This window comes from Sarcophilus harrisii, chromosome 2 (genome assembly GCF_902635505.1).
Source record: "Sarcophilus harrisii chromosome 2, mSarHar1.11, whole genome shotgun sequence".
Classification (NCBI taxonomy): Eukaryota; Metazoa; Chordata; class Mammalia; order Dasyuromorphia; family Dasyuridae; genus Sarcophilus; species Sarcophilus harrisii.
The window spans coordinates 55564725-55586485 of NC_045427.1; the positions used below are offsets into that span (position 1 = coordinate 55564725).

The 21761-nt window shown below is 40.5% G+C and overlaps 1 protein-coding gene across 1 annotated transcript; it reads left to right on the top strand.

Moving 5' to 3' along the window:
- The first annotated feature begins 221 nt into the window (after positions 1–221).
- LOC116421322 (leukotriene B4 receptor 1-like) lies at positions 222–2983 on the top strand. Its single transcript, XM_031950219.1, has one exon. The coding sequence runs from the start codon at positions 932–934 to the stop codon at positions 1928–1930; it is 999 nt and encodes a 332-aa protein (XP_031806079.1). The 5' UTR covers positions 222–931; the 3' UTR covers positions 1931–2983.
- Positions 2984–21761: the final 18778 nt, after the last annotated feature.

Here is a 21761-nt window from a genome sequence, read left to right on the forward strand (position 1 = left end):
GCGTCAGGTGAAGGTCTCTTCACTTAAGTTAGCTCAGGATAGGATTGCGGAGCTCCGTTTTCCCAGCTTCCTTCGCGCTCTTCCCTAAGCTTCCCTCTCTCCTTTTGATAAATAGCACATTTTTTTAAAAATAGCTTTTTATTTACAAAGCATATGCAGGGGTAATGTTTCAACATTAACCCTTTTCTCCTCCTTCCCCGCTCCCTCCCCTGGCTGGCAGGTAGTCCCATACGTGTTCAATACGATAACGAGTACTTTGGCCGAGCTTTAGCGCTCCAGAATTAGTAACAGCGACCGAGACTCTTTGGGTTCCGTACAGACTGTGCACGGGTTGTAGCCTTTCAGTGGAGCCGCGGAGGAAGCTGGGGGTCCCAAGACCCCGAGGTAAGAAGGGAACCTGCGAGTTCCGTACCGCCCCTACCACCCGCACCTTCCGAAGCGCCGCGCGCGCGCGCAGATGCGGACCCCCAGACACAAACACAGACAGACAGACTCAGACACACCACGCACACGTACACGCCCCCACCTCCCATCCCTCTGGCCCAGCCACACTGGATGGGGAAGGATAACGCTGAGCGAGGGCAAGCACCGAGGTGGCCCCAGCCTTCCCCCTCGCGCCGCCCGCACCCCACAGCCCTGATCCATTTCTTGGAGCTCCCCACCTCTGGCTTCACTTCGTTACACTTGGGGGGGGAGCCGAGGGGGCTTGCGGGAAACTTGCCCCTTCAACTTTTTCTGGACCCGCAGGGAGGGGGCGGGGCTTGCCGGATGAAAGTGAAGGCTAAATCTGTACTTCCCCAGTTTCTCCAGTGCTCACCCCCCGCGGCCGGGAGGGCGAAGCTGGGGGACGAGCGGGGTGTCCGGGACGCGGCTCGTTGTCGGACCGCGAAGGCTGGCGGGTGGAAAGGCTGCGGGGACAGCGCCCGCGACCATGGCTTCTGACTATTCCGGTGAGGAGTCCGACTCTCCCGTGGCCTTGAATGTGGCCCGCCAGGTCGCCTGCGCCCTCCTGGGCTTGGCATTCGCCCTGGGCGTCCCGGGCAACCTGACCGTGGTGTGGACCGTGTGCCGAAGGATGAGCGCTCCCCCGCCCACCGTGCTGCTGATCGTCAACCTGGCGGCGGCCGACCTGCTGACGCTGCTGACCGTGCCCTTCTGGATCCACGCGCTGGCCGGCCCCTGGAGCCTGGGGCCCTTCGTGTGCCAGGGGCTGGTCTGGCTGGTCAACGCGTCCATGTACTCCGGCGTGCTGCTCATCACGCTGCTGAGCGCCGAGCGCCTGGTGGCCCTGGCGCGCCCCTTCCACCTGCAGCGCTGGTGGCGCCGGGCCGGGGCGCGCAGGGTGCTGGCGCTGCTGTGGGTCACCGCCTTAGCCCTGGCCGTGCCCGCCACGCTCACGGCCGACACCGACGCCTGCCTCCAACGCCAGTTCTCGTCGGGCCGGCAGCTGGTGACGCTCCTTCTGCTGGAGACCTTGGCGGGCTTCGTGGGGCCCTTCACCGTCACCGCCGTCTGTTCGGCCTGCGTCCGCAGCCGTCTGCGCCGGCTGCGCCACCCCGGCAGGCAGCGGGCCGGCCGGATCGTGACCGCCGTGGTGCTGGTCTTCGCCGCGTGCTGGCTGCCCTACCACCTGTCCAACGCGGCCGCCGTGGCGGCCGAGCTGCTGGCAGCCCCACCGGCAGAGCCCGCCGGCTGGCTGCACTCCGCGGCCCACGTCGGGCACAACGTCTCGGCGCCGCTGGTCTTCCTGAGCAGCTGCATCAACCCTCTGCTGTACGCTTTCGCCGCCCGCCGGATCGCCCGGGCAGGGGGCTTGGCTGGCCTTTTCGCCCGAATGGTGCCCGATTTCTACAGCGAAGGAGCCCAACACGGGGACAGCCGGACGGCCAGGGAAAACACCTCGGGCCAGCCTTTGGACTCTGCCGAGTGAGGAAGACCCGGTTTCCACCGACACCCTGCTCTCTCTGCAGCGGAGGGGAGAGCTCTAGGCTTGTAAATCTTTCAATTCCCAGTGGTTAAAGAGTTGGATAGGATTTTCCTGGCAACATCCTTAAAGAGGGGGTAGGGCTGATATTAACCCCCATTTTACAGAGGAGAAAATTGAGGCGGGAAGAATTAAAAGACTTGAAAGTTTCAAGGCTACTAAGTGTCAGAGCTGCGATTTGAACTCAGTGTCCTAAATTCACATCTAGGCTTTTCCCCATTATCTCACCTGCAGAATCCACAGAAAGGTAAAACTGGGGAGACAAGGAAGGGGAAGGTCCTTAGTTCTAGGCCATCCTTGGGATACAGAATCCTTATTGCAGAGACAAGGAAGGGGAAGGTCCTTAGTTCTAGGCCATCCTTGGGATACAGAATCCTTATTGCAGAGACAAGGAAGGGGAAGGTCCTTAGTTTTAGGTCATCCTTGGGAGGGGAGAATTTGATAAGGTGAGTGGGGTCGGGGACAGGGTAGAGTCTTGACTTGTTTCAAATCCATATATATTTTTAATTTAATATTTTATTTTTACTTTGTTATATGTAAAAAAGTCTTAACATTTTAAAAAATCATTTTGAGTTCCAAGTTCTCTCCCTCTGTCCCATTGAGAAAGATAGAAATTTAATACAGGTTTTACACGTGCAGTTATCAATATACATACACTTATTATGAACCTAAAATTGCTAGACGTTGGAAAATAGAAAGATAAAAACAACATAAGCTCTACCTTTAAAGAGTTTACATTCTGATGTGGGAGAAGGGAACACCATGCTCAGACAGAGAAGTATAACAGAAAACAGTAAAAAAGGAAGCAAGGAGAAATCCAGACCAAGTACTCTAGGATTTTGATTAATAAAATGACCAACCACAATTCCAGAAGACTAATAATTCTGTTGACAAAGAGATGATGAACTTAAGGTGCAGAATGAGACACAGATTTTTGGACACAACCAATGAAGACATTTCTTTTGCTTAACTATATGTTTTTAAAATATATTTTATTTCATTAAATATTTTTCAATTAAGTTAAAGATTTTTAATGTTATTTTAAGAGAAATTTGAGTCAGAATTCTTTTTCTCCCATCTTTTCTCCACTCCTTGAGAAGACAGCATTATGTTATCATTTATATGTGTGAAGTCAAAGTATATATTTTTGTTATAAGATTTTTCAATTTGGGAGGAAGTATTATGATTCCCTTTTCTCTCTCTCCTCTTTTCAAAATGGAGAAAACAGAAAAAAGGCCTAAAAAAAAAAATCGCAGAAGTGCCTAACAGGTTGGCCAATTACAAGTTGCAGTTTAAAAGAAAACTGAACACCATGCAGATTCTATTTTGTGTACAATCTTCTTCTGTTCTACAGTGTATTAGAAATGATGGTTTTATATGTATTTGTTAAGTTCAGATTGAAAGTCAATAAAACTGGGCTGGGATGAATAGTGAAAATATGGGGAGGGAAAGGCTTTTCAGCAGTGGGGAAGGAACATAGGTAAGATTCTTCAAGGAGTGATCTGGTAAACTGAATTTTGCAAGAAGAGATGGATTCAGAAGGGCAGACATGACATTAAGTGCCTTCCAGGAATGGAGAATGCTAAACACTACACCGGGGCAATCTGTCTGAGAGCTTAAGGAGCAGACTGGTACAGATTGGAAGCATGTTCTCTTCTGTTTTTCTCTAGACTCCAGGATAGTACTTCAACTTCATCCCCAGAAATCCCAATTTCCAGGCTGGAAGCCACAGTACTTTGTTGTTGTTATTCAATCATTGCACTCACTTCAGACTCCTCACAACCCCATTGGAGTTTTCTTGGCAAAGATATTGGAATCATTTATCATTTTGTTCTTAGCTCTTTTTACAAATAAGGAAACAGGCAAATAGATTTCACTTGCTCTGTGTCACACAACTATGTCACGCAAGTCTGAGATCACACTTCAGGACCAGGAGCAGGGGGGCCAGTTAGGTGGTCTGTGAGGTAAATGGAAGAAAGATTGGTCTGGCTGGGCTCTTACAACTTCCAGTGGTCAGTATGAGATCAAAAGCTTGGGATCTCTGATCAATGCAATGACTAGCCATTTCAGAGATCTGATAATTATCTATGTTATTTCTCTCCTGAGAAGGAAGTGATATGGATATAGATGCAGAACATTTTTGAACATGGTTAACATGGGAATTTGTTTTGTTTGGCAATACATGTTTATTATTATTTTTTTTACAATGGGAGAGAGGGCAAGAAAACAAATAAAATAAAATAAGAATTACAAAATAATATAAAAATAAAATATTTTAAAATTAGAAAATAGAATGACCTAGACCTCTGGGAGGAAGGGAGATTGATTTCTTGAGCAAAAATGGCTTTGGAAAAGCACCTAGATGACATTGTAGATAAAGCACTAGCCTTGAAATCAGGAGGATCTGAGTTCAAATTCGCCCTGAGACATTTAACACTTCCTAATTGTATATAATATATATGATATATTATATAATAATAATTATACATATAATAGTGGCTTTGAAAATTAGCTCATAATCAACTACAAGTTCAAAAGTCCTCGAATCTAAGAGTTCGATGATCAGACAGAAATAGATAAATTATTTATCCAATGTAAATCTAGACCTGAATTTTAAATTCTTTAAATGGCCAACTATACCTTCAGTGAAGATGAATTCAATAAGTTGGGGAGGGGAAGCACTCACTGAAAAATCTAAAATGGCTCTCTAAGTTTCGTTCCCTTCTAGAAGGAAGTTGATTAAATGAGTGCTTTCTATATTTTCTTTATCTATTTATAGGCTCCTACAAGGTTTTATTTTGGAATATTTTTAATGCTTTGCATTTTATGTATTTTCTGTAGTTTGAAATCAAATCAGGACTGTACCAAGTATCTATTTTGTACCCTGAGTGGCTTGTACAGGAGCTAAGGTTCCCTTTTACCTACATTTGGGGAAATACAGATAGAAGATGTATAGCCTAGGTATATTAAGAAATTTTCTTAGATGAATTTTGGGAGAAACAATGAGCCAAACAGAAAAACTGACCTGGGCTCCCAGGTTTGGAATTGAGTCTGTGTCATTATGATTTCACAGCATATAATTTCAAGAATAAGGAAAAATTATTATGATTCTCATAATTATCAAAATGATATGTATAATAAATACAGCAATACTTAGGTCTGTCAAAAGCTGCCTTTTCTGGCTTGGAAGTCAGAGTCTTACAATGCAGTTTGAAATAACCAATTCTTGACAATGTTCTCCTGTGTATATTAAGTGAAGTGAATCAAGGATTGTAGAACCTGTTCCTGTCAGAAAACTCATCACAGAATTCTGGTTCTGTCTCCCCACCAAGCAATAACCCCCATGATTTGAAACAATCACTTAAGAACTGGATAAAAACTGGAGAACACCCATATTTTACTGCACTCATAGGCTTGTCATAAAAAACCACTCAGACTCTGAAAATGATTGTGTTGTAGTCCACCTTCCTCCTCCCTTCCCTCATGATTTGTGTATAAAATCTCTGCCTTTTCTGCAACAAGAGGTCTCCTACTCAGAACTACCAATTTGCAAACTGTATTCCTCATTCTGAAAATGATTCATTACATTGTTATTTAAGCTCTAAAACCTGTATCTAGGCTTGCTTTGTGAGGTTCTTGGTATTCACAATTTAGAGACCAAGACAGTAAAATTTCTGTTAACACTAGCTTTCTTAAAAGCATAAATCATTTTTCCTGTCTTGTGCTTTTTCTTTACCTTTTTGTTCTGATTTTATTTTCACAGCATGATGAATATAGAATTGTTTAGAAGAATTGCACATGTTTAACTATATTGGATTGCTTGTTATCTTGAAAAGAGGGAACAGGGGAAGGGAGGGAGAAAAATTTGAAACACAAGGTTTTGCAAAGGTGAATGTTGAAAACTATCCTTCCGTGTATTTGGGGGGGTGGGGGTGGGAAAACTATTAATTTTTTTAAAAAACATTGGTCTTCATATTTGAGATCATTTCTGATTCTTCTAGTTTGTAATTCTCTTCCCCCCCCCCCAATTACTTTGTATTACTTTTTATTTTGCTGTAAATTTATTTAATTGTGTACATGTTTTATCCTACATCCCTCAGGAAAATATACAGTTCTTGAAAGCAGAGACTTTTCATGTTTGCATGGTCCATTATTTAGCACTGTAACTTGAATATAATAGCGTAAGAAATTATTATTTCTCTCTGATCCTGACTAATTATTGTATTAGGACCGAGGTTTTTCCCCTTTTCCACTTCCTTCCTCCAGAAACCAACCAGTGTGGGAAACTCCCCTTAAAGATTTACTCAGGGCAAGTTCTAATCAGACAGAAAATGAAATTCTAAGTTTGGGCTAATGGATACATTCCTGCTCATTGTGTTTGTTCTGACAGATCTGGGAAAATGTGGATCCCCCCCCCCTTTCTTTATCTATTTATGGGCTCCTATTAGGTTTTGTTTTGTGGAGGGAGGGAGGCAGTGCTTTGCATTTTGTGTATTTTCTGTGGTTTGAAATAAAGGTAATCTTGTACCCAACATGCATGTTGTACCTCCAGCGCTTGTACAGGAGCTATGGACCCCTTTTACCTACATTTGGGGAAACACAAATGGGAGCTACATAGCCTAAGTATATTAAGAAATTTTCTTAGATGAATTTCATGACAGGTGAAATGGACATTGATAAGTCTCTTTGACCAAGATTTAGGTGATTCAAGTCATATACCCCCCCAAGATGCTCATTGTAATATTGCCCACCTTCTCATTATAATATGCATTTTCTCACTAATTGGTAGCCAATCAGAGTTGATTGCCACCTTAAGGATCTCCTACTCTTCCATGCTGAGTACACCACCATGATAGAGCTGGTCTTAGAGAGACTGCAAATGACCATACTTTTATTAAAATGTTGACATTATTAATAAAATGATCAAATTACACAGAAACTATGACTTTTGAACTTTTAAAAATTATCACAGTAGGCATGTGACAAATTATTTCTTGAATTAACCAGAAGACATGATTTAGATTGGGAGAATAAAGGTAAAGGCAGCTTAAATCTTGACATGTTTAAAAATATACCAAGCTAAAAAGACTAGACAGGACTCATAATTACTTCTTTATACATGTTTCTACTCTAAGAGTGACACACAGTAAAATGAAGTATTATTTGAACTCTAAACTACTGACTTTTGAGCTTCTTAGTAGAGGAAATACCTGGGAGGCAGGAAAGGAACCTTTCTGGGCTTTGATTTCAGAGATCTAAGTCTTGAGTCACAGATGATGGTAGAAATAGAACGTCCAAGAGGTAATGATTATCAAGGAAGCCTTCTGTTCTAAGTATAGCCCTAGGTTTACTTATTTCACAACTTTCAACAAACTTTGTTGATAGAAGTTTATTACATAATATAGGGAGATCATTTGCAGCAGGACTTTTTGTAGTAGCAAAAAAACAAAGCAGATGGCCATTGACTGGAGAATTGCTAAAAAAAAAAAAAAAAAAAAAAAATTGATAAGTAAATGTCATGGAATGTTATTGTTCTGTAATAATAATAATAATAAGTCAGAAGAAATTAGATGGTACACTGAATAGAATATTGATTCTGGAGCCGGAAGAACTTGTGTTCAAATCTGACCTCAGATACTATGTGTGTGTCCAAAGTCACTTAATACCTAGCCTCAAAAAAAATTAAAAATAAAATGAAAAAATAACAGTGAGGCAGGAACATGAGAAGATTTATGTGATGGGGGAAAGGAAAGGAAAGAAGCATTACTTTGGGCTAAGCACTGCATGAAATGCTTTAGAAAAAATATCTCATTTGATCCTTACAAGACCCCAGGAAGGTAGATCCTGCTTTATTTTCATTTTACAGTTGAGGAAATCAAAGCAAAGTAGATCCACTGCATCATCTAGTGGTCCCTGCTTATCATTTTTATAGAACAATAATATTCTATTACATTCATTTACCACAACTTGTTCAGTCATTTCCCAATGGTTGGGCATCCTATCAATTTCAAATTCTTTGCCACCATAGAAAGAGCTGCTATAAATATTTTTGTACATATAGGTCTGTATCGCTGAATCAAAGGGTATGCACAGTTCGATTGCCCTTTGGATATAATTCCAAATTGCTCTCCAGAATTGTTGGATCAGTTCACAACTCCACAACCCAACAATGCATTAGTGTTCCAATTTTCCCATACCTTCTCCAACATTTTTATCATATTTCTCAATCTGGTAGAAATGAGGTGGTGTCTCATTGCTGTTTTAATTTCTCTAATCAATTGTGATTTTGAGCATTTTTTCTTGACTATAAATTGTTTTGATTTCTTCATCTGAACATCCTTTGACCATAAATATTAAGTTTTAAAATACACATTTCTAAAACCAAGAGAGGAAAAAAAAAAAACAGAAAAAAGGGTGAATGTAGCATGTGTTGATTTACATTCAGTTCCCAAAGTTCTTTTTCTGGATGCAGATGGCATTTTCTAATCAAAGTTTATTGGGATTTCCTTGGATCACTAAACTTCTGAGAAGAACCAAATCTTTCAAAGTTGATCACTGCACAATTTTGCTGTTACTATATACATTGTATACTTGATTCTGTCTGTTTCACTCGGTATCAGTTGGTATAAATGTTTACAGGCCTTTCTAAAATCAATTTGTTCATCATTTTTTGTAGAACAATAATATTGCATTATTTTCATATACCAGACTTAGCTATTTTTAACAATACAATAACCCAAGACAATTCTCAAGGACTCAACAAATGCTATCTACCTCCAGAAGAAAAAAATGAAATGCAGATGCAAGCATATTATTTTTCACTTTCTACATGTGTATGTGTATGTACATGTGTTTATCTGTTTTCCTTCACATCATTAAAATAAAAATATAGTTTGCATGATTGCATGTGGGTAACATATCAAATTGCTTATCATCTTAGGGAGTGGGGATAGAAGGAAATGAGGGAAGGAGAGAATTTGGAACTCAAATTTTCATTATTCAAAAAACATTTTTTTAAGAAACTGAATGATGTATAATTGTAATATCCAAGCATGGCCTAAAAGAAAAGATAAGAGATTGTCCCTTCCTCCTTGCTTTGTAGAGGAGGAAAACCACTGGTGTCTAACAGTGGATATAATGGGCTAAATTACCTCCCTCCACATACCCACATACTTTTAAAAAATTCTTTCTACCCAGGCATTGACCTGTCATACCTAACACTGTATACCAAGATAAAATTGAAATGGGTTCATGCTGGCTAGAATGACAGGGAAAGATAATGGAGAATGTTGGAAGGGATGTGGGAAAACAGGGACACTAATACATTGTTGGTGGAATTGTGAATACATCCAACCATTCTGGAGAGCAATTTGGAACTATGCTCAAAAAGTTATCAAACTGTGCATCCCTTTGATCCAGTAGTGTTACTACTGGGCTTATATCCCAAAGAGATCTTAAAGAAGGGAAAGGGACCTGTATGTGCACGAATGTTTGTGGCAGCCCTGTTTGTAGTGGCCAGAAACTGGAAAATGAGTGGATGCCCATCAATTGGAGAATGGCTGAATAAATTGTGGTATATGAATGTTATGGAATATTATTGTTCTGTAAGAAATGACCAACAGGATGATTTCAGAAAGGCCTGGAGAGACTTACACGAACTGATGCTGAGTGAAACAAGCAGGGCCAAGAGATCATTATATACTTCAACAACAATACTATATGATGACCAATTCTGATGGACTTGGCCATCCTCAGCAATGAGATCAACCAAATCAGTTCCAATGGAGCAGTAATGAACTGAACCACCTATGCCCAGAAAAAGAACTCTGGGAGATGACTAAAAACCATTACATTGAATTCCCAATCCCTATATTTTTGCCCGCTTGCATTTTGGATTTCCTTCACAGGCTAATTGTACAATATTTGAGAGTCCGATTCTTTTTGTACAGCAAAATAACGGTTTGGTCATGTATACTATACTATTACTATTACTATTACTATACTATACTATATTATATACTATACTATACTATACTATTTGTACAGCAAAATAACGGTTTGGTCATGTATCTATACTATTAACTTCTTGATTTTTGAAAAAGATGCACTGGTTCCAGCAGATAGGTTTTATAACCCACCGGAAGGGCAGTGTCCAGTGCAAGCAGCTCCACTATCTTTAGATAATCGCCAGGTGATGTGGAGAGATCCAGAAAGTAGTGAATGGAAGGGACCAGATAGGTTAACTGCTTGGGGGAGAGGGTTTGCTTGTGTCTCTACAGATGGAGAAGGAATCAGATGGATGCCAATGAGCCATATTCGCATTGTCCATCAGAGAGAGATGGAGCAGACCCCTGAAATGAAGAAGACCCAAGAAACATTGGGTGGTTCCGTCGCTGATTGTGCCCACCATTGAAAGAGCAGGGCAGTTATGGCAATTGACTCATGGACAACAAAAATTGTTAATGAGACTGATGCAGGACTTCAAAATCTGCAGGAATCATTGGAATCCCTGACACGTGAAGTGATGGAAATTAGAGTGGTTTTGGACTATCTCTTGACTGCTGAAGGAGGTATATGTGATTGTTATTTATGTACCCTCCTTCTAGGACTTATGGACATGTATAATTCCTCGTGTTGATTCATGTTGTTTGTTACATCACTACTAGCCTGTGTTATATTATTATGTGCTTGTGTAATACATCCCATGCTGATGGATTTATATATACCTATTTCAAGTAAGACCCTTCAGCCCAGAGGAAACCTGCTAACACTATCTGGTTTGACTCCCCATTTCCCCTTGGTGTTCTCACCTCCCTTCCTAAGAAGTCAGGGAGAGCGTGATCACCTCCTTTTTGGTGTTTTCACCTCCCTGAGAAATGAGGGAGGGTGTGACCATCTGTGTTCTAAAACAAAAGAAAGCAGGAGATGTAGAGGGTCAGAACTCTGGAGAAGTATACTTGAATCAACGACAGCAGGGTGCTTATAGTTAAGCACCTACTCAGTATGATTGATGGAATAACGGTTCTCTAGTTAAACATAAACTTACTGTGAGATAATGATGTAATCACTCTAGTTGGCATATACTTAGTGTAATATGGTGATGTAATGTTCCACAATGGGCACATGCTCAGTTGCTATAGTGATGTAAGTGTATTGAGATATTTAAGGTATGAGAGAACTGGGAATGAGTCTCTGAGCCACAGTCACAGACACAGCCAAAGATCAAGGCCCGTCGAGAGATGCTCCAGAGAGCTAGTCCCTAGGTGTACTACCATATACCTCTCAGATTGGCTAAGATGACAGGAAAAGATGATGATGATGAATGTTGGAGGGTGTAATGTCCGGACTAGCTTTTTGGAGGTCCTTCAGACGGGACTTGGTCTCAGCAGGATAGTCATCACAAGGATAGACAGGAATAGAGTTTAAAGTTTTTATTGGCTCCTTCATAGTCTGTGTCTGTCACAGTCTGATCCAGTCTTGATCTTAGTGCAGGAGGCGGGAGGCAGGAGGCAGGAGAGCCACCAGGATGATGGTCAAAGACAGAATGTCTCATTTCCAGTCCTCTCAGCCCTTAAATACCTCAGTATGATTACATCATTACAGCACACTAAGTACGTGTGAACTAGAGAACCATTATCTCATCAGTTACACTGAGTAAACAACCTGTTGTAAGTATCCTTGTTTTGAGTATACTTTTCCAGAGTTCTCACCCTCTACAGGAGGAAATGTGGGAAAACTGGGATACTGATACATTGTTGGTGGAGTTGAAAACTGATCCAACTCATTCTGGAGAGCAAGTTGGAACTCTGCTCAAAGGGCTAGCTAGCAAACTGTGCATACATTTTGATCCAGCAGTGTTATTACTGGGCTTATATCCCAAAGTGATTTTAAAGGAGGGAAAGGGACTCACATGTGCAAAAATGTTTCTGACAGCCCTTTTTGTAATGACAAGAAACTGGAAATTGAGTAGATGGTTATCAGTTGGAGAATGGCTGAATAAGTTATAATTATAATTATAAGTTATAATGCTGAATAAGTTATGGTATATGAATGTTATGGAATATTATTGTTCTATAAGAAACAATCAGCAGGATGAATTCAGAAAGGCCTGGAGAGACTTACATGAACTGATGCTGAGTGAAATGAGCAGAACCAGGAGATCATTGTACATGGCAATAGCAAGATAATACAATGATCAATTCTGATGGATGTGGCTCTTCTCAACAGTGAAATGATTCAGGTCAGTTCCAGTGATGTTGTGATAAAGAGAGCTATCTGCACCTAAAGAGAGAACTATGAAAACTGAGAGTGGATCACAATATAGCATTTTTACTTCTTTTGCTGTTGTTTGCTTGAATTTTATTTTCTTTCTCATTTTCTTCCTTTTTGATCTTATTTTTCTTGTGCAGCAAGATAATTGTATAAACATGTTTGCCTATTAAATACAACTTTTTTCTAATAAAAGATACCTCTCTGGATAATGGAGGAGAGATATTGGGATATGAAGAAGATATAAAAACACAAGATATAAAAAAAATTTGTCAATTTAGTAATTGTGTGGATTAATAGGGGGGGAAATCAGATGTCTTGTGATGTACCCAAAGCCCCAACTACTGGGTACAAAAATAAGAATGCATATATTAAGTACCTATTATATGCCAGATACTGTGTTAAATACTTTAGAAATATCTTATTTAATCACAACAATTATAATTTTTTATTCCCATTTTACAGTTGAGTAAACTGAAAGAGGTAGAGGTTAAATTATTTGTCTAGGGTCACACAACTAGTAAGTATAGGAGTTAAGATTAGAACTCAGATCTTCCTGACTCAGGATTCTTCAATCTATCTATCCACTGTGCCACCTAGTTTCCTCTATGGTGAGTACAGATTCATTATTAAACAAACAAAAATAAACAAAAACATTATTAGACCAAAAAAAGTTTCAATTTGGCAGAAGTTAGTTTTGGAATAAGTTCTCACCACAAAGACCACAATAAGCACTAAAGGGATTATTGTTGTTCAGTCATGTCTGATCCTTTATCATTCATTTTATTCATTTTGGGGTTTCAATTTGCTGTAGGAGTTTGCCATTTCTTCTCAGTGAATTTTATAGATGAGGAAACTGAGGCAAACTTTACTAGCCCAGGGTCACAGGGTCTGATCTGAATTCAGGTTTTGGATTGGAACTCTATCCATTTGCCACCTAGCTACCCTGGTAAAATGATATAGTAGCAAAGAACTGAAGGTAAAGAGAGTATCTTTCAAACTGGAAAAAAATTAAAATATATAAATTAATGGAATAGAATCTCTAAAAAAGGACAAAACAATCGTTTCAGAACCTAGAATAACAATACTGCATAGTTGTTGTCTGTCCATTCTCAAAGAGGACCATGCTATCAGTGAGGTGATACTATGACATGCAAGTGAGTTGCATTTAAGTGAGGTAGGGCTGTGCAAAGTCAGCAGCCTTACTTTATATTCCAGAGCCATCTGGGTCCAGTGGCCAGATATAGATCAGGAGACAGGAAAATTGTCCTCATTGCAAAAACAAAAACAAAAACAAAAACGCCTCTGAGAGACCTAAAACCACAGTTTTTCGGTGTTTGGGGCAACCATGATTGAAGTGAACTGAAGAAGAAGATTGCTTCCTGCTTTTTCATAGAAAAGGGAAGGACTGGAAGTGCAGAATGAAACATACAATTCTGGACATTGAAAATATTTGGATTTGCTCTGCTTGATTATCCTTATTTGTTACCAGTATTGTTTTACCTTTGGGATTTGAGGAAGGGACACTAGATGGCGCCATAGTGCACAGAGCTCCAGACCTGGAGTCAGAAGACTCCTCGTCCTGCAGTCAAATCTGACTTCAGATGCTAATTATATGTTTAACACCCGGCAAGTCAACCTTGCTAAACTTATTAGCATTAGTTTCCTGCAAAGGACTAAACAACAACAATGTACCAGCCCCAGTGCTAAGGGTTGGAAGATCTGAGTTCGAATCCCGGCTCTACACTTAAAAAATAATGGATTTATATAATTCAAATAATGTTATTATAATGTAACAAAATTTATATAATGATAAAGCATGTATATGTATATATAGTCCTATGTATATGTAAAATATTTATTTATATATAAAAATCCAAGCACATACACATATATATAAATAGACACAAGGTATTCAGATGTGAAGGGGAGGGTCCAAAGAAACCTAGAAAGGTAAATTTATTCTAGCAATTGAAAGGAGCTGCATGATGATCGAGTGCTAATATTTGAATAAGGGAAAGGTTGTGTCCCTTAAGAACTTTCATGTCTTCAAAGGGTATTGAGGAAGTGAAAACAAGAGAAATAGAAATCCTCAGGGTGAATTCATTCTGTTCTAGGGTCTGAAGTAAGAGAAGGAAGGGTAAAAAGGAAAATAAAACTAATAAAAGGAGGAAGAAGGGGTAGAACTTCCCAATTCTCATAATTGGAAAAATACAAACATGGAGGAAGGGAGGTGAGGGGAGCATCGTGAACAGCACTCTTATATGAAACATAGAGAGGTGAATTACAAGCACACTTGATGTAAAAAAGTTTCATGAACTTGAAGAGATAGATTAAAAAAAGGATGAGGGAAGGAAAGAATTTAAGGGTTCTCTTAGATTTCTTCTTAAACAACTGGGGAATGGCTGAACAAATTATGGCATATTAATATAATGGAACATACCGCAGCTAGGTGGTGCAGTGGATAATACACCAGCCCTGAAGTTAGGAGGACCTGAGTTCAAATGTAGTCTCAGATACTTAACAACTGTTAAGTTGTGTGACCCTGGGGAAGTCACTTAACCTCAATTGCCTCAGCAAAAAAGAAAAAATACATATATAATGGAACATGAATGAAATAAAAAATGATGAATGAAATGATTTCAGAGAAATTTGGGTAGTATAAACTGACCCAAAGAGAATCAAGCAGATTTAGGAACATTTATTAAGCACTTAATATGTGCCAGATACAGTGCTAAACTAATCCTCATCCTTCATGATATCTCTATAGCCTTTAACATTGTTTCTTACTTGCTTTTCAATGATACTTCTTTTTCTCTAGGGTTTTAAGACTCTTGTTTCAGCACGTATTTATTTGACAGCTTCTCCTTAGGCTCCCTTGCTAGATTTCTATTCAAGTTATCCCCACCAATTTAGGGTGTCCACTATTGCTCTAGGTTGGGCTATTTCTCAGTCTCATTATTTATTATTCATTATTTCAAATGATCCAGTGAGGATCAATTATTATGATTCCCATTTTATAGATGTGGAAACTGAGGCTTAGGGTGTTTTCTACCTACCTGAGGATACACATTCGCTTTGAATTCTTAAGGCACAGCAATAACCTTGAAAGAGGCTTCCATCCTTCCTACCCCCATTTCACCCCTTTTTTTTATTTCAGGTTTCCTAGTCTGGCATGTCTTCCTTCACCTCCTAGATTCATTTGAATTCCTGCCCATCTTTTAAAGCTTGCTCACTTTTTTACCCAGAAAGCTTCTTTGATATTCTCTGTTGTGAGATCAACCAAATCATTTCCAATGGAACAGTAATGAACTGAACCAGCTATGCCCAGAAAAAGAACTCTGGGAGATGACTAAGAACCATTACATTGAATTCCCAATCCCTATATTTATGCCCACCTGCATTTTTTATTTCCTTCACAAGCTAATTGTACAATATTTCAGAGTCTGATTCTTTTTGTACAGCAAAATAACGTTTTGGTCATGTATACTTATTGTGTATCTAAGTTATATTTTAATATATTTAACATCTACTGGTCATCCTGCCATTTAGGGGAGGGGGTGGGGGGGGGTAAGAGGTAAAAAATTGGAACAAGAGGTTTGGCAATTGTTAATGCTGTAAAGTTACCCATGCATATATCCTGTAAATAAAAGGCTATTAAATAAAAAGAAAAAAAAAAAAGATATTCTCTGTTGTAACAATTTCCCCTCCCCCCTTTAAGTCTTACATAGCACTTTGATATTTCCCTAATGCTTTCATACTTAAAAAAAAAAAAAATCACTATATATTATGGTTATCTTATATATCCCTTATTCCTTTACTAGTCTCTAAATTATAGAAGCGCTGGAACTGTGACTTGTTAAGATTTGTATCTTTTTTTCCCTTCCTCTATCTTTTGGCATTGAATGTGAAATACATCTCTTGAATTGAATTTTATTTGAATTTAAAAGGGCAAAATCAACCTACTGGGAGTGTATTTAGTCAGGTTTTTCCACTGCTTATGTGGTGAATGACTATGGGTGTTCTAGAGACTGTTCCAAGTTTAGCTCATTTTGATGTGACATTGAGAATTTTATATCAAAATCAGCTTATTTTTTAAAAGTAAAAGGGAAGATAGTTTTTACATTCTTGCAAAACTTTGTGTTCCAAATTTTTCATTATCTTTGCATGTACTTGGGAAAATTAAAAGCATTATTTAAAAATGTGTTTAATGAAGCTGTTACCCAACATACTTAAGTATGATTTTTGCAAAACAAATAAAAGGTACCTGTTACACATAAGTACTAGATTCAAAACACAACAGGCCTTGAACTTGGCAAAGAACCCAACAAAAGAATATTGAATTACAAGGCAATTCCAATAGGCTTCGGGGGATGGAAAATGCCAATCACATCCAGAAAGAACTATGGAAATCGAAGCATAGTCTTTTCACTTTTTTGTTTGTTTGTTTTGTTTCTCATGGGTTTTTTTTTTTTTTCCTTTTGGTCTGATTTTTCTTATACAGCGTGACAAATATGGAAATATTGTTTAAAAGGATTGCAGGTGTTTAAACTTTATCAGATTGCTATCTTGGCAAGGGGAGGTAAGGGAGGGAGAGAGAAAAATATAGCACTCAAAATTTGACAAAGATGAACATGGAAAACTATCTTTATATATATTTGGAAAAATAAATAACTATTGGCAAAAAAAGATTTAATTAAAATTGCCCTTCATAATGAAGGAAAATGATATATATCCCAGTTTTCTAATTAAGAATACTATGCTGTGAGTACAATTCAGATTACACAGTAAGGGGCTTAATCATTCTCTCTCTCTCTCTCTCTCTCTCTCTCTCTCTCTCTCTCTCTCCAGATAGATTGGGAGAAACTTTGTATGTCCAGGACCTAGGATAGTTCATGGCATATAGTAGGAAGACTTCATTGATATGGGGAATAATGCCAAAGAGCCGAACCTGTATCAAGTCTGGATTTTGCTACTAATTAGCTGTGGCCACTTCCCATCTCTAGAGCGGAGTTCAGTTATCTAAAAAAGATTCCAGCTGTTAATATTGTGATTCTATGGCTCAGCCAGTTCTGAGATTGCAGCTTCTCTGCTTCTTTCTCCCTAAGGTTGATTTCCTTGACAAGTCTCTCAATCTATCCTGGGTCTGAGTATTTAGGAATTGGGGCTGGGGGTGGAGGAAAGTAGTACAGTTTTTGTCATCCTCATTATTTTTCCATTTTCTCCCATGGCCCATACTTGCTGACCCACCCACACACCTACCTCAGGAAATAGGCCATTTCCGAATAAAGGATTAAGAGGGGAATTCCTGAGAAGAGACACTTTGCTGTTCAAAGACTTACTTTCCAGGGGACCACAGCCTGGGAGAAAGGAACTGAAAGCAAAGTTAGACTGAGTTTGAGACAAGCGGATGCTTTATGGGGCTCCTTAGGAAAAGACTCTTTGGGGCTAATGATATGTTTCATTTTGGAGATTACACAATACCCTGAGACACCCTTCAGGATGCGCTTTCAGCACAAAATCTGTTAGGTTTGGAGAAACAGAACCAGAACCAGTGGAGATAGAGCTCTCCTAATTCCTTCCCATAATTACCCAGAGCTGAGGTGGATATATACAAACAAAAAAAGGCCAGTCTAAGAGCCTCAGTTTCTTCAATTGCAAAACGGTTATAATAATACCTGCTCTACTTCCTCTTATCACTATGAGGAAAATCCCTAGTAAACCTCAAAATGCTCTGTAATGTAAGTTGTTAATAATCATATTTATCTTTCAATTAAAGCTTTATTAAAAACAACACTGAATGTTAATGACCAAGTAGATGTATTTAGTAACTAAATTTAATTAAGCAACTAGCAAGCTTATTTCAATATACAAAGTATTTTTCAGTCGTTCCTTCTAAATCTTTTATTGGATTGGTTAGCTATCAAATTCTTTTCCTTTTTCCTCTGTATAGCCATAATTACTATGAGTCCCCTTGCCTGATTCTGCTTTATCTTCATTTTGATTCATTTCATAAAGATCTCACCAGATTTCTTTGTATTCCTCATACTTGTTCGTCTTAATTGAATTATAAGGGTCCATTACAGTAATTCTCTGCAACATATTTCACCATCCCTTTATGGGTTCCCCCAATAAGGTTACTTATAATGAATGCTCCCTGGGAGTCTGAAAATATTTGAACAGTAAACTCTTTTAGTTCGCTTTTGGTAAATTTTTTTTTAAATATGCCTCCATAATGGACTAGGATTATTTTTGTAACTTTCTATGAGCTATCGTTGCTCTCCAAGTTTATTTTAATTATATCGGGTTTTTTCCATGGAATTTTCTTGGCCATATAGTCAAAAGCATCTCTCTAAAAATTCTTACCGTTGAATAGAAAAAAAAAATGGATCTTTTCCTCCACAATAAAGATATATTCCATTTTCTCCCACCTTTTTTGTGTCTTTTTTTTAATAATAATAAGGCTATAATCTTGTGTAAGGGTGACCCACCTGGCGGGTGCTACACTCCTGGAACGGTTACTACTAGGGAGGTGAGGGCAGGAGTCCACAGGCTGTTCAACCTGGTGTGATGAGACTCGTCACCATGTTAAAGTGTGATTCTTTTTTTAACTGGCTGGAGTAATTCATGAAATAATCCACTAGGGGCAAGGACTTCCTCGTTTTTCCGTCTGGTAAACAGTCCCGAATAAAGCTTTGTTGAAAAGAGGTTGAAACTAGAGTCGGTGGAGAGACCACGAAATTCGCGGAGAGCTGAAGCGAGGAAATGGTCGAGGAAAGAGCCTTTCGTTGGGGAACCGGAGAACCTCGTTTCTGATCCCTGGGCTTTGCTATTTACGTCACTGAAATCACTTAACCCCCTCCCCCAATTCTACTCCCTTCCCCCCCCCCCCAGCCTTTAGTTTCCAATTCTGCCTTTAAAGCGGGGAGAGGCTCAGGAAGGATTATACTAGATAAAAGCCAAGGATCCTTCCATCTCTTTGCAACCCATGAAAAAAAAAAAGATGCATAATAATAATAATAATAGCTAGCATCTATGTAGCGATTTAGAGGATGCAAAGAGTTTGTGAATTTCTCATTTGACCCCCACAACCATCCCGGGAGGAAGGTGTTATTGACATGCCCATTTTAGCCGGCGGAGAGGGATTATGCATCTCGCCCAGGGTCACACGGAGAGTGGTTATCTGACTCAATAATAATAATAAAGGCACGCGGGAGCATAAAGAACAAGATTGGTCCTACGAGTTGACCCGTCCGCCCCTCCCCCCTCTTTTGCAGAAGTAGAGATCCATGGGGCTGTGAAATGTTTGTAAGGTCAGGTTTTGTCGATATTTTTGATCTGTTTTGCTGAATCTTTTTTCTGGGAGGGAGAAGAAAACTAGGTCAGGTAAAAACCAAAATGATCGATTGCATTATTAAAGTCAAAATAAAAACCTCCTCCCGAGTTTGGGCTCCCACTTGGGTTCTAAGCGCCTCCGTTTTTTAAGGCCAGATTTTATCGATATTTTTGATGTGTTTTGCTGAATCTTTTTTCTGGGAGGGAGAAGAAAACTGGGTCATGTAAAAACAAAAATGATCAATTACATTAAAGTCAAAATAAAAAACATCCTGCGAGTTTGGGCTCCCACGGCGGACTACTCGGACGCTGAGCCTCTCGCCCCAGCTCTCGGCTCCCTCTAGGGGTCCCAGGGAGCAGCTGGGAAGCCTTTGGGGGGCCGGGGCGGGGCTGGGTCCCCGCCTCTCCCACCAGCTGGGGAAAATCGGGGCGTGAGAATCCGCCCCTCCCCTCCAGCCTCGCCCTCGCCGTGGGAAGGGGATGGGCCCTGACTTCCTGGAGGAGGGCTGGGCCGCGCGGCCCCCCTCCTCCGCTCCCCGGCGTGCGGGCGGCCCACCCCATGAGCAAATATTTAACATTCCGGGGTTATCCGGGAAAGGATGAGGGGGGTCGGGCGCGGGAGAGTGAGCCAGGGAGGACGAGCGGCCCGCGACGCCTTCAGTCCGTCTCCCACCACCCCATCCCAGGAGACGGTGCACCCTGACCCACAATCCAGAGCTGAAGTGGTGACTCAGAATTTTATAATCCGGAACCACAGACGTCGTGCAAGAGAACAAGCCTGGGGCGTGCAAAGGGGAGGGGGGGGGGGAAAGGTAAAGCAGAGACAAGTCTCTCGCCCACAACGCTGAGAGAACGGAGTCCGGGATGGCCCCCAGGGGAAGAAATAGAGGCAGAGAGATGGGAGTGGGGAAAGCGCGGTGGGAAACCGACCGGCACAGAAACAACTGGAGAGGGAGGAGCCCGAGGGTCTCCGCTTTGTCACTGAGGAACCCAGTCACTCCTGGTTTCCAAGAAAGTTTGGTTCCTCTACTGGTCGCCAGGCCTGTGATTTTTCACTCCCCAACTTCTCGCTGCGAAGAGCGGTCTTTAGAGCGGAAGGTCCGGTCATTTCCAACTCCTCGTGGCCGCCTTTGGGGTCTTCTTGGCAAGGAGAGGTGAATGGGTCGCCATTTCCTTCTCTGGCTCATCCGACAGGTGAGCCACCTGAGACAAGGAGCGTTAAAGCGACTCGCCCGGCGTCACACAGGCAGTAAGTGGCTGAAGCCAAGTTTGGACTTAGGGACTCAGGACCAGGGCTCTGTCTTTGCAACCTGCCTTCATATCCTATCCCTGTATTTACCCCCGACGGTTTCATTTTCCCCATGTGTAAAAAGAGAGGGTTGGACTCCAAAATCCCTTCTAGCGCTTAATCTCTGTCCTTCCACTCCGCTCCTCCCAGGTCAAATATTTTCACATCTGGAGGAATCCTACTCTTTTTTTTTTCCCTCAATGGTATTTTATTTTTCCAATTACATATAGAATTTTCAACATTCACTTTTTTTTAAGCAAGGCAACTGGAGTTAAGTGACTTGCCCAGGGTCACACAGGTAGCAAGTGTGAAGTGTCTGAGGCCGGATTTGAGCTCAAGTCCTCCTGACTCCAGGGCCTGTGTTTTATCCGCTTTGTCATCTAGCTGTCCAAAACATTCATTTTTGTAAAATTTTGAGCCCCACATTTTTTCTCCTCTCTCTCTTCCCCAAGACAGCAAGCAATCTGATATAAATTATACAGGTATAATCATTTTAAACATATTCCCATGTTAGTCATATTATGAAAGACACAAATAAAAAAAAACAGGAGAGAAAAAGCAAGCATATAATCAAGGAGGTGAAAACTGCTCTGATCCAAATTCTCCGTGCTTTTCTCTGGATGCAGATGGCCTTTTCCATTTCAAGTCTATTGGAATTGTCTTTCCCCCTCTTTTATGATCTCTTTGGGATACAGACACAGTAAAGATACTGCTAGATCAAAGGGCTCCTACTCTTTAACTTGATCTTCTGCCTGTGTGATCTCATTCCTAATCTGGGCTTTCCAGAGTCTCCCCCCATTCAAGGGGCCTACACCTAGGTTTCAGGGGAAACAATCAACGTGGATGGGAAATTTTACATCTTTATTTCAATAGCATATAATTTGT